Source organism: Daphnia carinata, unplaced genomic scaffold (genome assembly GCF_022539665.2).
Source record: "Daphnia carinata strain CSIRO-1 unplaced genomic scaffold, CSIRO_AGI_Dcar_HiC_V3 NW_026452945.1, whole genome shotgun sequence".
In the NCBI taxonomy this organism is placed as follows: Eukaryota; Metazoa; Arthropoda; class Branchiopoda; order Diplostraca; family Daphniidae; genus Daphnia; species Daphnia carinata.
In genome coordinates, this window is record NW_026712472.1 from 2395 (window position 1) to 25717 (window position 23323).

The window sequence follows — 23323 nt, forward strand, 5'->3', positions numbered from 1 at the left end:
ACAGAAACTGTTGACACTACATCCAATGTTTCAATATCTCTCAAGAGGCACAGAGGTATATGATGAACATGCCATTTCCTGTGTATGATTAAGTTATATATTTTAGAACCTTATGGAAATAATATCACTGGCATCCAGTAGAGAGCTTACCTGCCATAAGAATAAGTATTCGTGCTGACTGCAAGGAGTAATTTACACCTATTTTGATTAATATTTCTGGACCGAGATCGCCAAGTACAACCAGATAGGCAATGCAGCAGCCCAGATAATGGCTATTTCCTCATTTCGCCCTTAGATTTTTATATGTTAAGGAAATGCTTAAATATTCGGCAGAGATAGGAGTTTCGGTTTGACAGTTTTTATTTTAATTATTGAAAAAATAGCCAAAAAGGTTGCGCTAAGCACTTGACTGACATACTAGTATCCTCCAGACCTGCCCCGATGGAGATCATATTGCTGTACTATATGATCCCCATCTCGCATCAGCTGATAGCTCTTACATCTCTATTCAGTTCTGCATTGGAATGGGGGGCCAATGATTGGTGGACCAATCATTGTGGGTGCCATCATCATCATACCAACGCTTGACGTTTCGAGTTGTAATTGCTTACAGACTCTTGGTACTAGTTCCCAACATTGGGAGGGTACCATACCCAGTCATTGTTCAAGTGCCGCTACGTTAAAGATGTTCACGCAACTATTATATACCGTGAATGACGACCCCAAACCATGTTGATAACGCTAGCGGGCATTTTCCGTCTTAAACTAATTCTCATTTAAATTCAGTGAAACTATTGCACAATGTAATAAATGAACTGTATTCAGAAAATAGTGATAAACAACATCCAAGGTAATTATAAACAAAACACTTGAGTAAATGTTTAAAATTTTCAATTATTATATAGCACTCACGAATTAGGGCGTGGCATCACGCACCGTTAATGACATGCAAGAATACTCCATATCACCTTGCGGCCGATTTTGGCACTAGTGCATTCATGCATTGGCTTGGTGCTATTCTAGTTGTGAAGGGAAAGTAAGTTAAAGCTAATGTAGGTTTGTCATTATTTATTTTTTGCATTCATATCCAAACGTATAAGTAGCCCTGCATGCAGCTCATCGCGTCTGTTGGGCCATAATACTTTAACAATCACGGTTTCTAAATTTCCGCTTTGGAAAACAATGACCTTATGCCACATTCCCAGGACTTATCAAGTCTAGTTGATAATGGTTGTTCGTAATTACAATCCATTCAGTTGTCACCATGAATATTCCACAAAGGATTTTTTGAACGTTAGTTACCTTTTGGGTTATGCGTTAAAGATTGAGTCTACATGTTCAGGTATAATACATATGCATATGCATGCAAGTATATACATAAAATACATATGCAAACGTTGAATAATCAAAGAAGTTTGATGTTTCACGCTAGCGCTGTAGCGTACTGGCGCGCTAGTAATGGTTTCGATTCGCACACACATTTATTTCATATTTTAGATTACTCCAAAAGTATAAACTCTACGTAAAGACAAATTCCATTTTCATGTTCCTTGAGTAATTTTTAATCAAAATCATCTATAGTTATCTAGATTCAATGCTATTATTTTTTAATAGGAAAAAATTTTAAGCCCGACAATATAAGCGCGGGCTTATTTTTTAACCCGACTTTACCGTTTTTTACGTTTTATTAAAAAACTTTGAGTCCCACGAGAACACAATCCTCACAATCGTGATCCCCGTTCAATTCTGCATCGAAACCATGTATTTAAAGCGAAATCTAACATTTTGTCAAAATTGCTAAGAGAGAAGGCCTTCTCACTTTTGTCAAAATCGGAAAAAATCGAAATCTCTCGGAATGCGATGAAAATCCCACAGTATAACCCTATTTTAACGCGGATTCAGAAAAAACCATTTGTTTTATTTTCAAGTAAGCCGTTTTTGAAATAATCGTAATTTAAAGATAAAGTCGGGCTTATTTTTTTAGTCGGGCTTATTTTTTTAAACCCAACTTCTCCGTTTTTTACGTTTTATTAAAACACTATGAGTTCCACGAGAAAACAACCCTCATATTCGTGATGCCCGTTCAATTCTGCATCGAAACCACGTATTTAAAGCGAAATAAAATTTTGCCAAAATTGCAAAAGTGAGAAGGCCTTCTCGCTTTTCCATTTTTCCTCAAATCCTAGATTTCATTAAAAATACAGTATTCCGATGCGAAATTGATCGCTGATCATGAAAATGGGGTATGTTTTTATATCAGACTTCTATTTTTTGAATTAACCCGTAAAAAAAAACAGAAAGTCGGGTTTATTAAGTCGGGCTTATTTAGTCGGGCTTAAAAATTTTTTCGGTCAGTGTATAGACAATTAACTAGAAATGTGACCGGTAGATGGCGATAGAAGTCAAACAGAAAAAAAAAAATATTTTTTATTTTTATTTGGGTAAAACGGATTGCCGTATTGCCATATGTACTCTTGTTTTTGGTTAACGATATGGATGCAATTACATTCAATGAGCGATGCCTGGAAGATGACTACTACTACACATTAGGTTGCGATGATTCCTCCAGTGTAAGTTTCGGTCAGATTTGTGCTGTTTGTTCTTTTTTTTTTTTAGTTCTTTATATTCACTTCATACATAAATAGGTTGACCAAATATTAACCTAATACAAACACAGAGTATTACGTTGTCATCCTGATAAGAATCCATATGACAAGTCCACTACTCAGTTTCAAAAACTTCAGGTAAATAGATTTTGCACATTAACCAAGTAATGTGATAGATACAGTTAATTTCTGGTCATTCCAACAGGAAGCTAAGGAGGTGCTCTGTGACCCAGAAAAGCGAAATGATTATGACAGATGGAAAACAAGTGGAATAATAATTTCATACAAGCAATGGATTGTCATAAATAAACGATCTACTGCCGTAAGTATTATATGTGCAACATCAGGATGTCTTTCTATGTAGGTTTAAAGTAAAATAGATTGAAATATTAAAATTAACACAGGTTCTCCACTGGGCCATACCAAAACATGAACAAAAAATGCTACAGGCAAGATAGAAACGTTCGTCAAACAAGGTAAATGCAAATTTTTCGTTCTGTACATTAATGCCATAAAGCATTTATTTTAGGACTTTGAATACCAGCAATCCTTGTAAGAATGGAATTTTGACATTAATTTCATTGCAGAAACAATACGGAATGTATTTGCAACAGGTATTTCTTGTGAAACTTTTTTTTTATTGATTTCAGATTTGCTGATAAAATTATATTGTTCCCTTACAAAAAAACAATTTTTTTTATTGATTTCAGATTTGCTGATAAAATTATATTGTTCCCTTACAAAAAACTGTATGTGCAATTGCCAAGATTTCGTTCTCAATAATAAGCTAATATTTTTTAAACAGAAGAGAACAAAACCACACAGAAGGGGTGAAATTGTTAAATGGTAATTATGGCCAACAGATATTGATTAATGCTTTTTAGTTTGTGGTTCCGAACTGAATATTTTAAAGTACTATTCTGGTGTCATTTCTGTCAACAAGGTAAATAGGTTTCTTGTACATGTTTTCTGAAAACGTAATTGTGTTAATTATTTTTTTTTTTTTTGTCTTTTAGTTCATTAAAGGGACATACTATGTCTGAACAATGTAGATGTGAAGATACTAGAGGAACGAGGAGTTAGGCAAGATAGGTACGTTGTTCGTCAACTAGGTAAATGCATGTTTTTTTTATTTTTCAAAATGATTTGGCTAATATTCTATGAAAAAAGGCATGATGTTTAATAGGAAATCCATTTTGAAAAGATGGCAATGTCTTAACGATACAGCAACAGCGCCAAAGAATCTCTCATTTGCATCAGAACGTGGATCGCTACACTTTCAGTTGATCGTATTTGTTTCTGCTATAATATTCATGAGCGTTTATTCGATCATTCTAAACTATGACATGTGTTTTCTTTTGTTGTTTCAAATATTTTAACCTGTCCATCGTCTGCCTAGATGAAGCTTTCTCATCGTAAACATTTTTTTTTTCAGAAAATGAGTCTTCTGGAAGAAGAACTTTTGTCACCGAACGATTTGACATCAAACAAATGAATGTATACTTGTGAGTATTGACCAAACAGATGTCGCGGTTCTTCATTAATCATCAGTCTCATATTTAATGTGTTCGAAAAAGAAAAACTTCAAATGGTTGGAAAAATGCCAACGTTAAAGACTGTATTGGATGGTGACGTGACGTGACGTGACGTTACGGCCATCATAACAGTTCCGACATTTGTGTCACATGGGGAAGAGAAACATTTTGACCCGTAATGATGCATCACTCGTGTCAATTGCACTAAAACCCTATAATCTTTTTTTTTTCTTAAAATCTTTTTAAACATACTGAATAGTAAAAAATGTCATTGAAAATATTATCCTCTATTTCTGCGGCTCGAAAAATCTTTTCTCGTCCTGCGAATGGTATTATTTTAAAATTAATTACACACCTGATTGTTACATTGAGTTAATTGTATTTTTTTTCTGTATCACGATACGGCGATTTTTTTTCCTACTTCGTCTTACGCAATTATCTTCAGCTACACAATCATGGCAAATGACTGTCAATGGCATTAACAACCCATGATTACTTTGTAATTTTTGTATTATTAATTATTAGGAAACATTTATACATCACACACATTTTATTACAACTGACACATTTACATAATTGACACCAGAAACATACACACACACATGACACCAATTACACTTTCTGCAACTATTGGGTATTAAACCCTAATATTCGGCATAGCTTGCCGATACTCAACCATTGAGCTATAGTCACATATAATTTCAGTCTCGTATACCTTGAGTCAACACACGATCATTTTGTATAGTCAATGTTTTCTTCTTGCTATGCTATTTGCCAGTCTGATCAGCGAATGTATAACTATCATAGCTTATTTGTAAAGCGTCTGGCTGCGGGTATCAACATACTAAGGTTGAAACCCAGTTCGATGCTCAACCTTGGACTAAATTCACACATGAATTCTCTCTTCTATAGCTTGAGTCATAATATTATTATATAGTCAATGTATCTCATCTCGATATGCTATTTGTTAGTCTCCTTTCTTATGGTGTAAATACCGCAGATTATACGTAGAAAGTCCGCTTTTGACTTCAGTAATTGCTCACACAGGAATAACACAGTTTTGCACACACAATCAGATCGGTTGAGCACCAAACTGATCTTGGTACTTTTATCTCGATTGTTTTCACCTGTTTCACTTCACGTTGAGGGGAAGCACACGTGCACTGTGGGAGCTTGTGGTAGTTCTCTCTATGGATTAATGCAACGGTTTATTTGTATCTGGACTGCTGGAACTGCCGATTGCACAACCGCCAGACTAATATTTGAAATTGCTAATTCTTCAATCGCGGCTGTTACATCATTATTGGATCCCAATTCTTCGTTTTTTTCTCCTGAAAATGAACGAAAACCAGTAAATAAAAGATCTATGTAGTAGATCAAATTGTCCTAATGATAGTATTGAATAAGAATAAAAAAGCGAGACGAAAAACACAACAACTTAAACGATAATCTGGGAATGAAATCCCAAACCGAATGCTTACCTATTGAAGCTAAGAGGTTCATTGAAGGATTTATCACCAAGTCTATTGAAGTTGTCCATCATGACTACTGCTGGCGATGACTGAGGCAACGGAAGGTCAAATTTGGCTTCGATTTCCCTTAAACTAGGCGGAATGATGACCTCAGCGTGAGTTTCCGAGTATTCTTCCTCTGCATAAATATTGGCAGCGGTGCCCAAAAGAAGAATAATCAATCCGCACACGAACAGTACCTAACGCACGGAGAATTCTTTAGTTATTGCGAGTGACAAAATTCTTCGAAGACCCATTTTGGCAATCCAGCGTTCACCAGAAGTTGATGGGGCAACTTGCACATAAATCCACGCAGGCGCAACACAACAAACTGCCGTTCCTGAAGTGGCACCCACCAGACCTAAAACGAACTCGACATTCGGAATGCAGATACCAACAGACACCAATCGACATTTATATTTTCTTTTTCATCTTATTGTACTAGATTTCAATAAACTTTACCTATTATTAAGGTTGCCGTGACGATTATGAATGTCAGGATTTTGAAACGGAAATCCGAAAGTGAGCCGGTTGTTCCTCCTGACATCCCGCCACTAGTTTCAGACGTCTGAAGGGATTCCTCAACTTAAAAAACAAACAAAAGCAAACACTTTGGCATAACGATTACATCATCAATGAATTAACGCTTTACCTTTCCATACACTAATGAATGAAAGCTTGTCCTGCAGGGCAAAACACATGACGGAAAGCTCAAGATAATCGATAGCAGGAATCCCACTTTCATAAGGTCAGTTACAAAAGACGGCGCAAAACTTATGAGGATATTGTCACACTGGACTTTACTTAATGAATTGTATTGAATTAAAAGGGGAAAATACAATGCATAACAGAAAGGAGGAATAACTACACTTTACTTGACTGAAATACAGGAACGTGAAGAGAACTTACTTGAGAACTTGAGTAGGACTTAAGATCTATCAGGAACTAACAAGAACTAACTTAGGGTAAAAAATGTATGGGCTTTTATACCCTCGTGAAGGATATACGCCCTATCTCTAGGGTTGAACGAATTCTAGGGAATGCCATATTTTACTAATTATTGGCGTGTCGTAGCGCCTCTTTTCAAGGGAAACTGTGCTGCAAACAATTAAATGTTGGCTGACGCCCCTTTCCAGAAATGGCAATCCCAATGCTATCTTTCCCTCGCGACAGGTCCCCCTTCTTCAAGACAGGCGACCCGACTGTACTAACAATCATTAAAAAGGTAAACACGGGCATGAACAAAATATTAGGAAAAGATACCCGTAATTTTCAAAATAACCCCAAGGCTAATAGAGAGTGAGTAACTATAGTAATAAAAAAGCATACGATAGAGCGAGGTCGCTTTAGTACGGTGAAGGGACAACTACAGTAAAGGTCAATCGTACAAAAGCGCGCGGTCGCATTATAGAGGTGAAGGGACAACTATAGTAGAAGACAGGCATACGGTAAAGCGTGGTCGCTTTGGAGAGGTAGAAGAACGACTACAATAGAAGTCAAGCATACAATGAAATGTGCTTTTATCGAAAAGGAATTTTCTAGCACTACAAACGTAATAAGGACGACTATAATTAGCATTTCACACCTAAAGGTGTGAAAAAAGGTAAACTACGACGTTATGATGCATAAGAAATTCAACTGCTGCCTTCCGTCTTTAGTTCGTTTCTTGCTTTTGACAAAAAAATGTTTACTCTTCAGTTTGTTCTTGAAAATCTGCGTTTTGTGGAATGTGCGCTTGTGAGTTTCGCGAGTGCGTTTTCCAGTTTTAGGAGCCCTTTCGTTCGCCTAAATCCGCACGACCGTGCGGAGTTTGTGGTGGTTTTAACGAAAATGATCAATGACAACGTTGATTTGGGCTCTCCCTTGGTCGTTGATGCTCCATGGATCAACGATTATTACTACAGGTAAGTACTTCTTCTTTGATTGGTTTTTTAGTTCCACACTGACGTTTCTCTCCTCTTTTTTAGCACGTATCCTGGGTATGCCAAATACCGGGATTACTTTTGCCATCTTCATGCGCGTCTCCTTTGGTGGTTAGAGTACAATCAGGACATCTACCACCCGACTCCCCGCCGCTCTGACTTTTACAGAGAGGTGACGCAAGCTGAAGTGCAGGCCAGGGTAGATGCTCGGCTTGTTTGGCTTGAGGTTTTGAACGCTCAAGCAGAGGAACATGAAGCTGAAACCAACAATTTTTTAAATTATCTCGTTAACCGAGGCGCATAATTGTACATTTTTTTTTTTGTTCTTTGACAATAAACTTTTTTCACTTTTAACACAGCAGTTATTTTTCTTGTTTATCACTAACGATTTCCTTTTTAGAGATTTTCAGTCTCCATTTCATCCCTCCCGGGGTCTCCGGGTGGAGCGTCTTCGCACTGTTCGTGAGCGATAAGACGCTTGTGTAACATGTAGAATTTAAGCACTAGGAGCACTATTCCACATGTTAGGAAAATATTGAAAGCCACTAACTCGTAAGGGTAACGAGTAAGGTAAAATTCTTTTTGTTTTTCTTTTTCCAAAATTAAATTTTGAATTTGCTCTCCCGTCATTTCAGACGACAACGTTGCTTGAGCGTTGCGATGGAGCAGCTGACTGATTATGTCTACCGACGTATTGTTTTCTCGTGGAAGCTCAACGAAATTGTGCTTTTTTCCTTCGGTTTCTTGGACATCTTGTGCAAAGATTTTCACTGTTGGAAGCACAATTGCTTGTAGTTTTGGCGCTGTTACACTTCCTTCCATGCTGGCTGGGAATACCCATTCTTCTGTTCGAGCGGTGCATCCCAAAGGTACTTCAAACATTCCTACAGCTGGTAACGTTGTTGTTCTCAAAGGTGGCTGCTCCCCTCCCGCTGGACACGAAAACACAATCTCGTGCGGCTTTGTTGCGGAATAGACCCATTGATTGGATCCCATGTAAACCACTTCAGGTCCACGCCAGTCTGTGAATTTCTTTTTACACTGTGTGTTGATTCGGGCCGAATCGTTTAAGAAGACAGCCATTGCACACGACTTTCGGGTTGTTCTCTTGCTAATTCCGGTATGAAATTTACACAACGGTCTTCCTATTTTGCTGCAATCTTTAACATCTTCTTTGGATAGTTCCAGATACGTTTCGAGGTCGGCGGACACAGCAAGGTACTCTGGTAGATTTCCGAGCGAGACGCCATGTGTTCCGTTGTCTGTAGATGCCGGAAGGTTGATTATTTCGAAAAGCTTGAACTGCTGGCTGTGATCGAAGATGGGAACATTTATGAAGAGGCGAAACGAGTTTTCCATGGCCGCCACCGTGACGGTTGATTCTCTGTAGGCGACCCAAAGCTCCTCGCTGGAGATAGACCATCCTCTTGGTAATTTCTCGTTTATTATTTTGATGACTTTGTTGAATCTTGCTGGCGAAACAATTTGTGGTGCCAAATGTCCGTTGGCCAACAGACTGAAGCCGACGTCGAGACTATCGGCCAAATGTTGTAGCCACTGCAAGATCTGATTCATCGCTTCAAATGTTTCGTCCAGTTGGATGTAATATTCGAAGTGATTTAGTTCTAACTCTTCCATCTTCACCACTCTGTCCATGAGGTTTGTTGTCACATTGCTTAGCATGGAATACTGGCCTCGCAGTTCTCTGATGAGTTTTGCGTTTGTTCTGGATTCCCAAAGTGATTCATTTACAATTGTTGCTTGCTTATCGATGATGTGAATTACTTCTCTCTGATCTCGAGCAACAAGTTGTACTTGATTATTTAATTCTTCTAAATCTTTCTGTGTTGAAACTCCAAACAGCCATTTCAGGATTGACCCTCCACCGTCGACAAGGCTTCGAGGACTTCTTTGGTTAGTATTCAATGCTTTTCTGATGTTTGTCAATCGGTCTGCTACATTTTCCATTCCTCTTAGGATTGTTTCTGTTCTGCTAGCGATTCTTCTGGCTGCTATTTGTTGTGGCCGTGACCCTGTATTCTTCCACTTCTGTGCTACTTCCTGCTGCTGGGTTAACTTCTGCTTCAAGTATGCTGTTGCTGTATCAGCTACTCCCAAGTCAAGGTCTGTTACGATGGTCCACGATGATTCACTGAACGCCACATCAGTTTGTTGTTTGAAAATTGCATTTTCTCTCAGGATCAGCGAGTTGGTTGACAGCGGCCCAATCAGGAAAATGAGGAACGGCACCAATAGAGTTAAATATCTGGCCGGAGGTCTTCTGCTACGAGTGGGTCTTCTCGTTGAAGCTGGCGTGATTGGTTCTGGAGCGGGCGTGACCACGTCGTTTTCCTCGGTGCTTGATGATGGATTACTCTGCTCAATTGGTGCTTCTTCTGAGTTGGCCTGAGCTTGTGGATCAGTTGAAGCAGGTGTTTCTTGTGTTTCTGCTTCTAGATGATTCTCATCTTCTTTTTCTGCCGCTTCTTCGGTGATGCTAGGACCTGACACAGCTTCATGGAATGATTTCATCCGAACCACGTGAACGATATCCGTTTTACCTCGGCCGGTTGCCGATATCACTTCATAGTTCACTGGAGTGGTTTGTCTTAACACTTTGAATGGTCCAAGCCAACGATGAAGAAGTTTTTCTGATTTTCCCACTTTACGCACAGGCTTGTAAATCAACACTAAATCTCCTTCTTTGAATGTCAGTTCTCTATGACGTGCATCGTAAGTTTCTTTTTGCTTTTGCCGCACACTCTCCATTCTAATTTTCACTTTCTCTCTAGCTGCTGCTAAGTCGGCAATTAAACGATCTGCATATCCCACTGCCGCTTCTTCTTCTTCCAACAACGGGTTTGGGTCTGCTTCCAACTCCAAGTCAATGGGAAGTCTTGGTTCACGTCCGTAGAGGAGGAAGAATGGTGAGTACCCCGTAGACTCTTGTCTAGCCGTGTTGTATGCGAAGCACACGTACTGCAAGGTTTCATCCCAATCCCGTTGATCACTGCTGACGTACATGGACAGCATTGCAGCCAATGTATGGTTCATTCTTTCCACTGCTCCATTTGCCTGGGGGTGGTAACTGGAAGTCGTCTTGTGGTTGGTGAGTAGTTTCTTGACGACAGCTTGAGTTAGGTCGGCGATGAAGCACTTTCCCCGATCCGTGATGATTTGTTCTGGAGCTCCATGGCGTAGAAAGATTTGTTGAACGAAGAACTCTGCCACGTCATCTGCCTTTCCAGTGGGCATAGCTTTCAACTCTACCCATTTGGTCAGGTAATCTACTGCCACTATAATCATTCTGTTTCCTTTTGTGGAGAGCGGGAATGGCCCTAGAAGGTCCATTCCTACTTTTTGAAACGGTCTTTCCACTTTAATGCATTGTAGAAGTCCTGGAGGTTTGTCTGGGACTCCTTTTCTGCTCTGACAGTGTACGCAGCTCTGCACATGACGAACTATGTCTAGTGTCATCTTCGGCCAGTAGTAACGATCACTAATTTTTTGTAGAGTGCGACTGATTCCAAGGTGACCGGAAACGATGTCGTCATGGTAGGCGTATAGGATTCTTTCACGATACTCTACAGGTACGCACAATCTTCTGTAGCCGGAGAAATAGGACCTGGAGAAATAGGACCCGGAGATTTAGGACCTACAAATAGGACCTGGAGAAATAGGACCTGGAGAAATAGGACCCAATCTTCAAACATTTTTTGAAGGGTCCTATTTCTCCCTATTGAGGGTCCTATTTCTCCAGCCTTGAGGTCCTATTTCTCCATCTTAAAAAAATTAAATGTGTAATGGGCTTAATTTTCCGATATGTTGAAAAAGAAACCGAACGGCTTATATTGGTTTCTGCACTTCAAACACCGTTATCAATATGACGCCTTTTCACTGCATTATAACTTTTTTTAAAAAAATTTACATTCATAATTTTTGCAGGATTATATGCTTTTTCTATTGCTTTTTAGAGCTCATTTAATAGAAAAGTAATTTTGTTTATACAGTATTTGGATTTTCGCATTTCACTGGTGTTTTCAGGCCTACCATCACCCGCCCTTTACTAGTGTCGCTATTCACTTTTTTTTTCTTCGTGCCTCAATGAGGATTCTTGGGAGGGCACATAAGTACCTCTTAATACACAGATAACTAAGAAAATTATTATATAAAAATAATGTAAGAAACGTTAATTTCATAATAAAACACTGTTTGCCCTTGCGCAAAATATTGTTTTTTACGATATATATGGCAACGGTTACTACAAGCAGACGACTGTTTCAAGCTCGAAGTGTCAACATCCTACAATTCTATGAATCGTTGAAGTTGCTTATTGTAAGCGGTGTTTGTTTGACAGGTAAGTGGCTAGTTTCAGTAAAATTAAAAATTTTCTATTACCTAGGTTTGGCAGTTTTGGTACATTTCAAATTCATGTTGGCATTAGCACCACAGAAGAAAAAAATTTACTTGGAAGGAAAGGTATTTAAAGTGTAGACATAATTTTATTAGTTGCAGTTGGAAATTTGACACACATTACTAATCCGAAATGTTTCTTAGGTGGTTACTTTCAAGGAGAATCATGAAACTAGAGCATGATTTACCATGAACCATTTGGGAACCAACTTGTTAGCTGCCTTATAGCTATCATCCTTCTGGTAATCTAGATTTTCACAGATTTTTTGTTCGTGAAATTTATGTAATCATTTTTCTTATCGTTCAGATGAAATAACAGCATTACAGCTGTTAGTTACGTCAAGACATTAATCTCAAGATGCAAGTACTGAGCTTTAACGGATTTCAATTTACAGAAGCAAGACATCCAATTCTGTTGTTGAGGAGAAAACCAACTACACACCCAGCTATGAATGGACACATATGTGTAATTGAATCTAAATTAATTTTATTTTTATGGTTTAAAGGCTTTTCGTTCTAATCTTCCTGCTAGATAGTATCTGAGAGCCATTCTTTAATTATCATTTCACTTAGATGCATTTTCAACTAGTAACTACATTAATTTATTATCGTCTTAGGTAGCAAACCGAAATCGGTACCATCGCTGAGCAGTGCCCAAGAAAATGTCCAGGAGCACGTAACACTATTCCTTATTATTGATTTCCATGATATCAATATTGGATATGGATCACGGGATCTCATGTTGAAGGCGAGGGGGAGGAGAACACCCAATCCGTTAGAAAGCTGAAAAAAGAAATGACCGTCGAAGAAAGGCACTTAATCCGTGCCCAAAAGTATAGGATACATAAACATTTTTACGTTTTGCGTTTAATTATTTAGAGTTACTTGTGTGTGAAAAGGCTACAACTCATCGAATCGGACTTTTATAAGCATGCCAGCATTAATGAAACGGCGCGGACGCTAGATCTTGATCTCGATGTCGTTGTCGTTGATCAAATTTTCAACTTTTGGGTTCTTAAACGAAAGGTGTGTGCTCCCAAATTCATGTGACTCTACTACAAGCAATCAATTTTCTTTTTTAAAATTTCCAGTCCAACCGAGACAGACCATTGCTACCGCCCAAAACCACTGAAACGGAAAGATTAAGTCAGCAACAACAGCAAGATATGGAACGTATGAAATTGTTTGTACAGCTACGACAAGACCTAGAGAGGGTATGAACATACTTCTCATTAACTTTATTATTTTATCTCGTTAAATGCAGAGTTGTCAGTAAAAACTGTTCTTCGCTGTAGGTTCGAAATTTGTGTTACATGGTCAGCCGAAGAGAGAAATTATCACGATCGTATTTTCGATTGCGAGAACAAACCTTCCACAAGCAACAGCGATTTTGTCTCTGTCTGATCTACAAAAAACTATCACCCCAGCAGAACTGACGCCAATCATGGCTCCAATGTCTATGACCTTGTATATTTACGTGGGGAAACGATCCAAAAAGAAGGCTTTGAACAAGTCATTCAACTCATAGCAGGCGTACAGTCGAACATCCCCGCAATGAAAAAGGTTTGGCTTTTCCGTAATTATCGATGACAAGGAAACAGTTCTCAATCTGTGTGCGTTGAATTTATTTGGTTGCAGGATAAAAATGGAATCGTTGGTCGTCCCAATCATTTAAAGGAAGACAACCCATACAAACGCACGTACATGAATGGGGGCGAAAGTCGTTGATTCCGCTCGCTATCTTCCATCAGTGCCGAATCGGCTGCCTCTGATACTGAAACAAACAGTAGATGGAAGAGACCGGTATTTCAAATCATCTTCCTGTTCGAGTTTCTACGCCGATCACAATTTCCCATTTTTTATTCTTTCCGTCCAGGTGAGAACACCTTCGCAAACATCAATTACCTCGGTCGACAGCGATTTCGATGTAGCCATTACACAGCTTGGTTCCAAAAAAGCCAGTTCGAAAACTAGTGATAGAGCTGGCAAGTTCATTTACACCGACAGTGAAGAAGAAGCGGGACCTTTTAGGCTTTTGATGTTACCTGCTAAATTTTTGTTTAATTGTTTGTATTTTGTAAAAATAAATGTAAATCAATTACCAAAAATTTATGGTTTTATTTTAATTTAAACAAATTTTCTTGCGTCCTTTGGCTGCCGCGATCCGGACATTCCGCGGATGTTCCAATACGTACGTTCACTGAACGTACGGATTTGCCATCCTGCAGACGTCCAACTAAGGACGTCCGTAGTACTCCCAAATAAGGACGTTACCAGGACTTCCAATTAATTACGTCCGTAGGACGTCCTCCAGTGGACGTCCCTAAAACCGGACATTAGGACATCCTGGTGACGTACATCTGCCGTCAGAATAGGACGTCCCGATCGGCCAGCCAGGACGTAGATGGGATGTCCCTGGGACGGACAAAGGCTAGTAGGGTATGTATGTGCTATAATCTTTTTGTTTAAGGAAGGCAAGCCAGCATATGCCATCCAATTTCAGGGGAAAAGCAGGACTCTGATAAAATGAAAACTCAACTTAAACGGAAGTTAGATAAGTGGGAGAAGAAGAAACTAAACAAACAAAGGAAAAATAACAGATGCCAAGGTAAACTTTGATTTCGACAAAAAAAAATAGACCTTCAACTAATTTTACTTTTCTGTATTTTAACAGATAAAAGAATACTAAGCGCAATAGGTTAAAAAAAATGTGGAATTGATTGCGAGCTTGATAAACCAATTAGGAAAGAGAATAAAATCAACATCACAAACGAGAAAGAAGTTGGTTGAACGCATCGAAGAACAAGAAAAGAGAAAGGAACAACAACAGAAAAGGGATAAATCAACATTAAGAAAACGAAAAATGAAAGGAAAGCATAAACTGAATAAACTAGCGAAAAAAAAACAAACTTATCGTATGAATTGCCGATATTGACATGGATGAGCTGCCTCGTGTTCCATTATTTACAAGCCGTGCCATGATAGTTTTGTATAACAATACACTGGCATGCCTTCCATGATCCGAGCGGAACTCATTATTTTCGTTCTTGCCACGTAGGTCTCTATTTATGGTTTTGCGGCATATATTTTTTTTATTAAAAAATGTGCTTGTCTTAAATAATATATATATAATTTTTTTATTATTTATCAGTGTATTAAGGAGTACTTAGGGTAAAGCATGCCCCTCGTCTCCGGGAATTCGCATGGAATAAGGATATCAGCCAGGGGGGAGGGCGATACTAGGACTGGAAACGCCACTAACGAAAGGTCAAGGGCAAAAAATCAAACACTGTGTAAAAATAAACATAACTTTTATACATGAGCTGTGTAAAGCAATAGATAATGCGTGTAATCGTGCAAAAAAAATACAAATATGAATTCAAACAAAAAAGTTATGATGGACTGATTACACGAGCAATTGATAACGTGGTTTGGAGTGCGGAAAACTACATAAGCCGTCCGGTTCTTCCTTTATAACAGCGGGCTTTAGGGCTATTTCCCAAGGAGAAATAGGACCATTACTATGGAGAAATAGGACCTTTATGAGGGAGAAATAGGACCCTTCAAAATATGATTGATGATTGGGTCCTAATTCTCCGGGTCCTATTTCTCCAGGTCCTATTTTGGGGTCCTAAATCTCCGGGTCCTATTTCTCCAGGTCCTATTTCTCCGGCAATCCGAAATTTTTCACTCTTGCTTTTCCACTTTGGATTTTTTGTATTAGCTGATTCCAATTACTGCAGGCTTTTTGTTTGTCTGCCAGGGACTCGTTTTCTTCTTCAGCGAGTGTTAGGTCATCAGTTAGTGCCCCTATGACGACACAGCGGTCGTCTTCTTGCTCCTCTGTCTTTGGTAGTGGATTTCTTGAAAGACAATCTGCGTTGTCGTGCGTTTTTCCACTGCGGTATACGATCGTGATATCGTATTCTTGTAGCGACAAGCTCCAACGTGCTAAACGACCTGCTAGGTCTTTTTTGCTCATCAACCAACACAGTGCTTGATGATCTGTGACGACTTTCACTTTGCAGCCCCACACAAAACATCTAAACTTGGAGAGACACCACACTAATGCAAGACACTCTTTTTCAGTTATCGAATAGTTCACTTCCGATTTAGTCAGTAAACGGCTTGCGTATGCGATAGGACGTTCTGCCTCATCAATACGCTGGGCTAGCACACCTCCAATCCCGTATCCGCAGGCGTCAGGAAAAATTTCCATTGGCAAGTCGTAGTTGGGATGGGCTAACACTGGAGCTGAAGTAAGCGCTTTTTTCAGGGCAACGAAACTGTTTACCTGATCTTCTCCCCACACAAACGAAATTTCTTTCTTCGTGAGTGACGTGAGTGGGCGAGCGATTGAAGCAAAACCTTGAATATGACGTCGATAGTACGAACATAGGCCCAAAAAACTTTGCACTCGTTTAACTTTGTTTGCTGTAGAATAGCCTTCACTAGGTGATGGGAAGTTCGAGACTGCCTCGAGCTTTTCAGGATCTGGTGCTACACCATCTTTTGAAATCACATGTCCCAACACTTTTAGAGTGTGCTCCAAGAATGAGCATTTTGACCACTTTAGTTTCAAACCAGCTTTCACAAGGCAACTCAGCACTAAGCGAAGACGTTCCAAGTGTTGTTGGAAAGTTGCTGAGTAAATTATGACGTCATCTAGGTAGATCAGGCATGTTGTCCAGCGAAGTCCAGCCAAAATAATGTCCATGGCTCTCTGAAAAGTGCCAGGGGCATTAGTTAGACCAAACGGAAGAGTGCGAAACTGGTACAATCCATCTGCAGTGATGAAAGCTGTCTTCGGTCTGTCACTGCTAACCACTGGAACCTGGTGGTATCCTGCTTGCAAATCCATGCTTGAAAAGAACGTCGCCCCTTCTAGGCGACTCAGTGTATCCGCTATGCGCGGTAAAGGATAGGAATCTTTAACTGTTACCGCATTGAGCTTGCGATAGTCCACACAAAAACGCCAAGTTCCGTCTTTCTTCTTCACCAGAACCACTGGAGAAGACCAAGGGCTGTCAGACGGTTCAATTACTCCTCGACGTAGCATTCCTTCCACTTGATTTTGGATCACTGCTCTTTCTTTCCACGCACTCTTGTAAGGGAGTTGATGTATTGGGGCAGTAGTTCCCGTGTTAATGTCGTGTTTGACTACTGCACAATATCCCAAATCATCTTCATTTAGTGCAAAACAATGAATAAATTGCTTGAGGACTTTTAATGTTTCCTCTTTTTCTTCTTTTGTTAGATCCTTTGCAATTCTTTCTTCTAGGTGCTCTAACAATTGGCTCTCATCTTGATTCAAATCTTGTTCCTCGACTGAGGTGTCGATTGCTAGGACTTCTTGGCTCGCTTCTGTCTCTTTTGCCTCAGGGTGTTCTTCTAACGTCCCTAAGGTCACTCCTTTTTCTAGCCAAACCGTTCTCGGAGACAAGTTAGCAACAGGAATTTTTTCTAAATCTTTTTGGACTAGTGCATGACCGGTCGATAGGCTATTGGTCGCTAACAATGACTCCGAGGGTGTCACAATGCAGGAACCTTCCATCTTACTGGAAGCTGTTGTTGAAATCTGCTTAATTGAGTATGCTGGTATCTCTTGACGATCTCTTGTAACCAGATTGTTGTCCTTGACCTCTTCTGTTTGAATAGCCGAAATTTCCGGAAGTGGTGACTTCCCTGTCGTAAACGACAGTTCCTGAGATTCATAGTCAATGTGAATGGCTTGAAACTGTTGTAGGAAATCATTTCCCAATAGTAGTTCAAAACCTGACATTGGCATGACTATCGCGTTTCCTTTGATAGTCTTGCCTTTGTGGGTTACTACAATATCAGCTGTACTCTGTGGGGACAGAGTATGGCCGTTTACAAGACGTATTTTCGGTCCACTCCGGGGTTTTTCCACGAACCCCGTTTTTTTCAACAATTCAGGAGAAATCACTGTGACTGCGGCTCCTGTATCAATTAAAGCTGTTGCAGTTTCTTTACCGCACTTCACTTTTTCTTTAATCAATCTCGCAGGGCTCAAATTCAAAATGTAGTCTTCTGAACCACCTTTGCTTTCTTCTGGCATCACCAGTTCTTGAACCACCGAGTTTACGGATGGGTTTTCTTTTGAGCTTGTTCCTGCCCCAGCGTCCTTTGCCGGGCCTTTGTAATTCTCTGATTCAGGATTTCTGAAACAGCTTCGGGCAATGTGCCCTGCTTTTTTGCAGTAAAAACACTGTGGTTTACCGCTTGTTGTGCGTCCCTTGGGTCTGAACGGCCCTTTAGGTTTCGCTTGCTCTTGACTGCTTTGCTTAAACAATTTTTCACAAGTTTCTTGAATGACTTCACGCATCGTCTTTAAAAGATCAGCTTGTTGCTCCGGGTAGACGACTGAAAGGTTCGGAACTTGTTCAGATGACTTTTGTGATTCTGCCATGGGGTCCTTCCATCCTCTGGCTTCTGACATCATCGATGTCTCCGTATAGACTTTTGCCAGTTCTAGGAATTCTTCACACGTTTGTGGCTTCTGAGGATAGATTTTTCTAAAAAGTGCTGGTCGAAGACCTCTAAAAAGATGCTCTAGTCGGTGGACTTCCGACATGTTCGGGTCGACCAGTCTGCAAAGATTAAGAATTTCGTAGTAGTACCTGGTGGTTGGTTCATCCACTCCCTGGGTTCTACTTCTTAGTCTAGTTTCTTGAAAAAGACCATAGGAATTAGGCTGAAATTCTTTCAAAAATACCGAACGTAGACCAGGCACTGCAGGTCTTGCTTGATTTTCTCCGGCAGCCGGCTGTGCTGCCACATCTTGCCAGTCGTTTGGCACTCTTGCACACAAGAACCAATTTCTTGCGGCATCATCCAAGTACATGCAAAAGTTATTTCTTTTGTCCGCATCGCCCCAACCGTTGTGGGTAGAGATAGTCTCGTAGCGCTCTAACCATTGACGAGCGCCTTCCGTTGGGCTACCTCGAAAAATAGGTGGACTTATAAACTTTCTCACAGCCGCCATGACTGTTTCTTGCAATTGTCTTGGAGGTCCAACAATGTGTTGTCCTATCGGAAGAACAACCGGGTGGGTGGGTTCTATTAAATCTTCTTCAGAGTCAGAACTTGATTCTGACTGTCTTGCAGGATTTTCAAACCCTCTCTGGCGATTCGTCTCTGAACCTGAGGTCGCCAAATCTTCTCTTGACGTAGAAATTTCTGAGTCTTGTGCCTCGTTAGTTGCTGTGGTCTCGTTACCAGACAGCGCGGTGGGCAAGTCACGAAGCGGGTGCAATCGTCTACTTGGATCCCGGGGGCAACTAGGTAAACGTGAGCTATTCTTCTTCTGCATCGACTATCTTTAAAGCAGCACTAATTCGTTAACAACGGGTAACGAGCTGCATCTCCACCAATTGTCACACTGGACTTTACTTAATGAATTGTATTGAATTAAAAGGGGAAAATACAATGCATAACAGAAAGGAGGAATAACTACACTTTACTTGACTGAAATACAGGAACGTGAAGAGAACTTACTTGAGAACTTGAGTAGGACTTAAGATCTATCAGGAACTAACAAGAACTAACTTAGGGTAAAAAATGTATGGGCTTTTATACCCTCGTGAAGGATATACGCCCTATCTCTAGGGTTGAACGAATTCTAGGGAATGCCATATTTTACTAATTATTGGCGTGTCGTAGCGCCTCTTTTCAAGGGAAACTGTGCTGCAAACAATTAAATGTTGGCTGACGCCCCTTTCCAGAAATGGCAATCCCAATGCTATCTTTCCCTCGCGACAATATTGCCTAGTCGAGACAAAATATGACCCAATGAAATTCGTCAGATTTTCCTAGGCAAAAAGTTTACAATATGTTGACTTGCCAGTAAAATGCGTATCCGCAAAGGCTAGGTAGCCAGCTATTCCTACCCCCATGTACATAAAAGTGCACAAATCAATGGCTGTCGATATTACTCGATCCATTGCTTTTAGGGAAGGTTCTGGTATACTTCGAACACCTGCCTATGCATTTAAAAAGCTGATCATTAAATCTGGCATTCTCCTTGTCAATTTAAATATTTCCACTCACGTTTGGCATCATAAAGCCATGGAAAATATCGGTACGCATTGGAGTACACCCCCCATTTTCCATACTTCAATATTTGAAGACATTCCTTCGGTTAGGCCCTGGACACCAGCCTCAAAGAAGGACTGAAAAAGAAAAAAAAATCTGTCATAACTGCACTGTTATTTTGGTAGCATACTTCATGTAGAAGGATGCATAAAACATAATTAAGGGCAGGGAATCATGTACATGCTTTCAAAACCAATAACATGTACTACATAGCCACAGAAACTGTTGACACTACATCCAATGTTTCAATATCTCTCAAGAGGCACAGAGGTATATGATGAACATGCTATTTCCTGTGTATGATTAAGTTATATATTTTAGAACCTTATGGAAATAATATCACTGGCATCCAGTAGAGAGCTTACCTGCCATAAGAATAAGTATTCGTGCTGACTGCAAGGAGTAATTTACACCTATTTTGATTAATATTTCTGGACCGAGATCGCCAAGTACAACCAGATAGACAATGCAGCAGCCCAGATAATGGCTATTTCCTCATTTCGCCCTTAGATTTTTATATGTTAAGGAAATGCTTAAATATTCGGCAGAGATAGGAGTTTCGGTTTGACAGTTTTTATTTTAATTATTGAAAAAATAGCCAAAAAGGTTGCGCTAAGCACTTGACTGACATACTAGTATCCTCCAGACCTGCCCCGATGGAGATCATATTGCTGTACTATATGATCCCCATCTCGCATCAGCTGATAGCTCTTACATCTCTATTCAGTTCTGCATTGGAATGGGGGGCCAATGATTGGTGGACCAATCATTGTGGGTGCCATCATCATCATACCAACGCTTGACGTTTCGAGTTGTAATTGCTTACAGACTCTTGGTACTAGTTCCCAACATTGGGAGGGTACCATACCCAGTCATTGTTCAAGTGCCGCTACGTTAAAGATGTTCACGCAACTATTATATACCGTGAATGACGACCCCAAACCATGTTGATAACGCTAGCGGGCATTTTCCGTCTTAAACTAATTCTCATTTAAATTCAGTGAAACTATTGCACAATGTAATAAATGAACTGTATTCAGAAAATAGTGATAAACAACATCCAAGGTAATTATAAACAAAACACTTGAGTAAATCTTTAAAATTTTCAATTATTATGTAGCACTCACGAATTAGGGCGTGGCATCACGCACCGTTAATGACATGCAAGAATACTCCATATCACCTTGCGGCCGATTTTGGCACTAGTGCATTCATGCATTGGCTTGGTGCTATTCTAGTTGTGAAGGGAAAGTAAGTTAAAGCTAATGTAGGTTTGTCATTATTTATTTTTTGCATTCATATCCAAACGTATAAGTAGCCCTGCATGCAGCTCATCGCGTCTGTTGGGCCATAATACTTTAACAATCACGGTTTCTAAATTTCCGCTTTGGAAAACAATGACCTTATGCCACATTCCCAGGACTTATCAAGTCTAGTTGATAATGGTTGTTCGTAATTACAATCCATTCAGTTGTCACCATGAATATTCCACAAAGGATTTTTTGAACGTTAGTTACCTTTTGGGTTATGCGTTAAAGATTGAGTCTACATGTTCAGGTATAATACATATGCATATGCATGCAAGTATATACATAAAATACATATGCAAACGTTGAATGATCAAAGAAGTTTGATGTTTCACGCTAGCGCTGTAGCGTACTGGCGCGCTAGTAATTGTTTCGATTCGCACACACATTTATTTCATATTTTAGATTACTCCAAAAGTATAAACTCTACGTAAAGACAAATTCCATTTTCATGTTCCTTGAGTAATTTTTAATCAGAATCATCTATAGTTATCTAGATTCAATGCTATTATTTTTTAATAGGAAAAAATTTTAAGCCCGACAATTTAAGCGCGGGCTTATTTTTTAACCCAACTTTACCGTTTTTTACGTTTTATTAAAAAACTTTGAGTCCCACGAGAACACAATCCTCACAATCGTGATCTCCGTTCAATTCTGCATCGAAACCATGTATTTAAAGCGAAATCTAACATTTTGTCAAATTGCCAAGAGAGAGAAGGCCTTCTCACTTTTGTCAAAATCGGAAAAAATCGAAATCTCTCGGAATGCGATGAAAATCCCACAGTATAACCCTATTTTAACGCGGATTCAGAAAAAACCATTTGTTTTATTTTCAAGTAAGCCGTTTTTGAAATAATCGTAATTTAAAGATAAAGTCGGGCTTATTTTTTTAGTCGGGCTTATTTTTTTAAACCCAACTTCCCCGTTTTTTACGTTTTATTAAAACACTATGAGTTCCACGAGAAAACAACCCTCATATTCGTGATGCCCGTTCAATTCTGCATCGAAACCACGTATTTAAAGCGAAATCTAAAATTTTGCCAAAATTTTTTCTCGCTTTTCCATTTTTCCTCAAATCCTAGATTTCATTAAAAATACAGTATTCCGATGCGAAATTGATCGCTGATCATGAAAATGGGGTATGTTTTTATATCAGACTTCTATTTTTTGAATTAACCCGTAAAAAAAACAGAAAGTCGGGCTTATTAAGTCGGGCTTATTTAGTCGGGCTTAAAAAATTTTTCGGTCAGTATATAGACAATTAACTAGAAATGTGACCGGTAGATGGCGATAGAAGTCAAACAGAAAAAAAAACAATATTTTTTATTTTTATTTGGGTAAAACGGATTGCCGTATTGCCATATGTACTCTTGTTTTTGGTTAACGATATGGATGCAATTACATTCAATGAGCGATGCCTGGAAGATGACTACTACTACACATTAGGTTGCGATGATTCCTCCAGTGTAAGTTTCGGTCAGATTTGTGCTGTTTGTTCTTTTTTTTTAGTTCTTTATATTCACTTCATACATAAATAGGTTGACCAAATATTAACCGAATACAAACACAGAGTATTACGTTGTCATCCTGATAAGAATCCATATGACAAGTCCACTACTCAGTTTCAAAAACTTCAGGTAAATAGATTTTGCACATTAACCAAGTAATGTGATAGATACAGTTAATTTCTGGTCATTCCAACAGGAAGCTAAGGAGGTGCTCTGTGACCCAGAAAAGCGAAATGATTATGACAGATGGAAAACAAGTGGAATAACAATTTCACACAAGCAATGGATTGTCATAAATAAACGATCTACTGCCGTAAGTATTATATGTGCAACATCAGGATGTCTTTCTATGTAGGTTTAAAGTAAAATAGATTGAAATATTAAAATTAACACAGGTTCTCCACTG

At 39.4% G+C, this 23323-nt stretch overlaps 2 protein-coding genes and 2 pseudogenes across 5 annotated transcripts; 3 read left to right on the forward strand and 1 right to left on the reverse strand.

Moving 5' to 3' along the window:
- Positions 1 to 2492: 2492 nt before the first annotated feature.
- Positions 2493 to 3207, forward strand: LOC130690901 (J domain-containing protein-like; annotated as a pseudogene).
- A 2009-nt stretch (positions 3208 to 5216) lies between these two features.
- On the reverse strand, positions 5217 to 22771 carry LOC130690918 (putative sodium-coupled neutral amino acid transporter 10; annotated as a pseudogene).
- LOC130690934 (protein Jade-1-like) lies at positions 11870 to 14095 on the forward strand. Of its 4 annotated transcripts, XR_009001126.2 has the most exons (10): positions 11891 to 11909; positions 11977 to 12053; positions 12132 to 12229; positions 12295 to 12453; positions 12605 to 12820; positions 12887 to 13013; positions 13079 to 13201; positions 13283 to 13550; positions 13626 to 13790; positions 13864 to 14095. XR_009001126.2 is itself a non-coding variant. In XM_057513810.1 (7 exons), the coding sequence occupies exons 4-7, from the start codon at positions 12783 to 12785 to the stop codon at positions 13421 to 13423; spliced, it is 429 nt and encodes a 142-aa protein (XP_057369793.1). In that variant the 5' UTR covers positions 11872 to 12053; positions 12132 to 12229; positions 12295 to 12453; positions 12605 to 12782; the 3' UTR covers positions 13424 to 13551. The 4 variants fall into 4 exon arrangements, 1 of the variants encoding a protein (XP_057369793.1); XR_009001127.1 differs by having other exon boundaries at positions 11870 to 12053; positions 12609 to 12820; XR_009001125.1 differs by having other exon boundaries at positions 11872 to 12053.
- Positions 22772 to 22797: 26 nt separating the features above from the next.
- Positions 22798 to 23200, forward strand: LOC130690891 (J domain-containing protein-like; the record flags this gene model as incomplete). The annotated part of the gene is made up of 3 exons (XM_057513757.2): positions 22798 to 22875; positions 22948 to 23046; positions 23114 to 23200. Coding segments are annotated over exons 1-3 (264 nt in total), but the record flags the coding sequence as incomplete, so codon positions are not given.
- Between the last annotated feature and the right edge of the window lie 123 nt (positions 23201 to 23323).

What these genes read in the sequence shown, in the direction of transcription:
- LOC130690934 (XM_057513810.1), top strand. Translation starts at nt 12,783, where the DNA reads ATGACCGTCGAAGAAAGGCACTTAATCCGTGCCCAAAA. An exon ending in CACTTAATCCGTGCCCAAAA is followed by an intron (nt 12,821 to 12,886) that starts GTATAGGATACA and finishes GTGTGTGAAAAG; the next exon opens with GCTACAACTCATCGAATCGG. An exon ending in TACGACAAGACCTAGAGAGG is followed by an intron (nt 13,202 to 13,282) that starts GTATGAACATAC and finishes TCTTCGCTGTAG; the next exon opens with GTTCGAAATTTGTGTTACAT.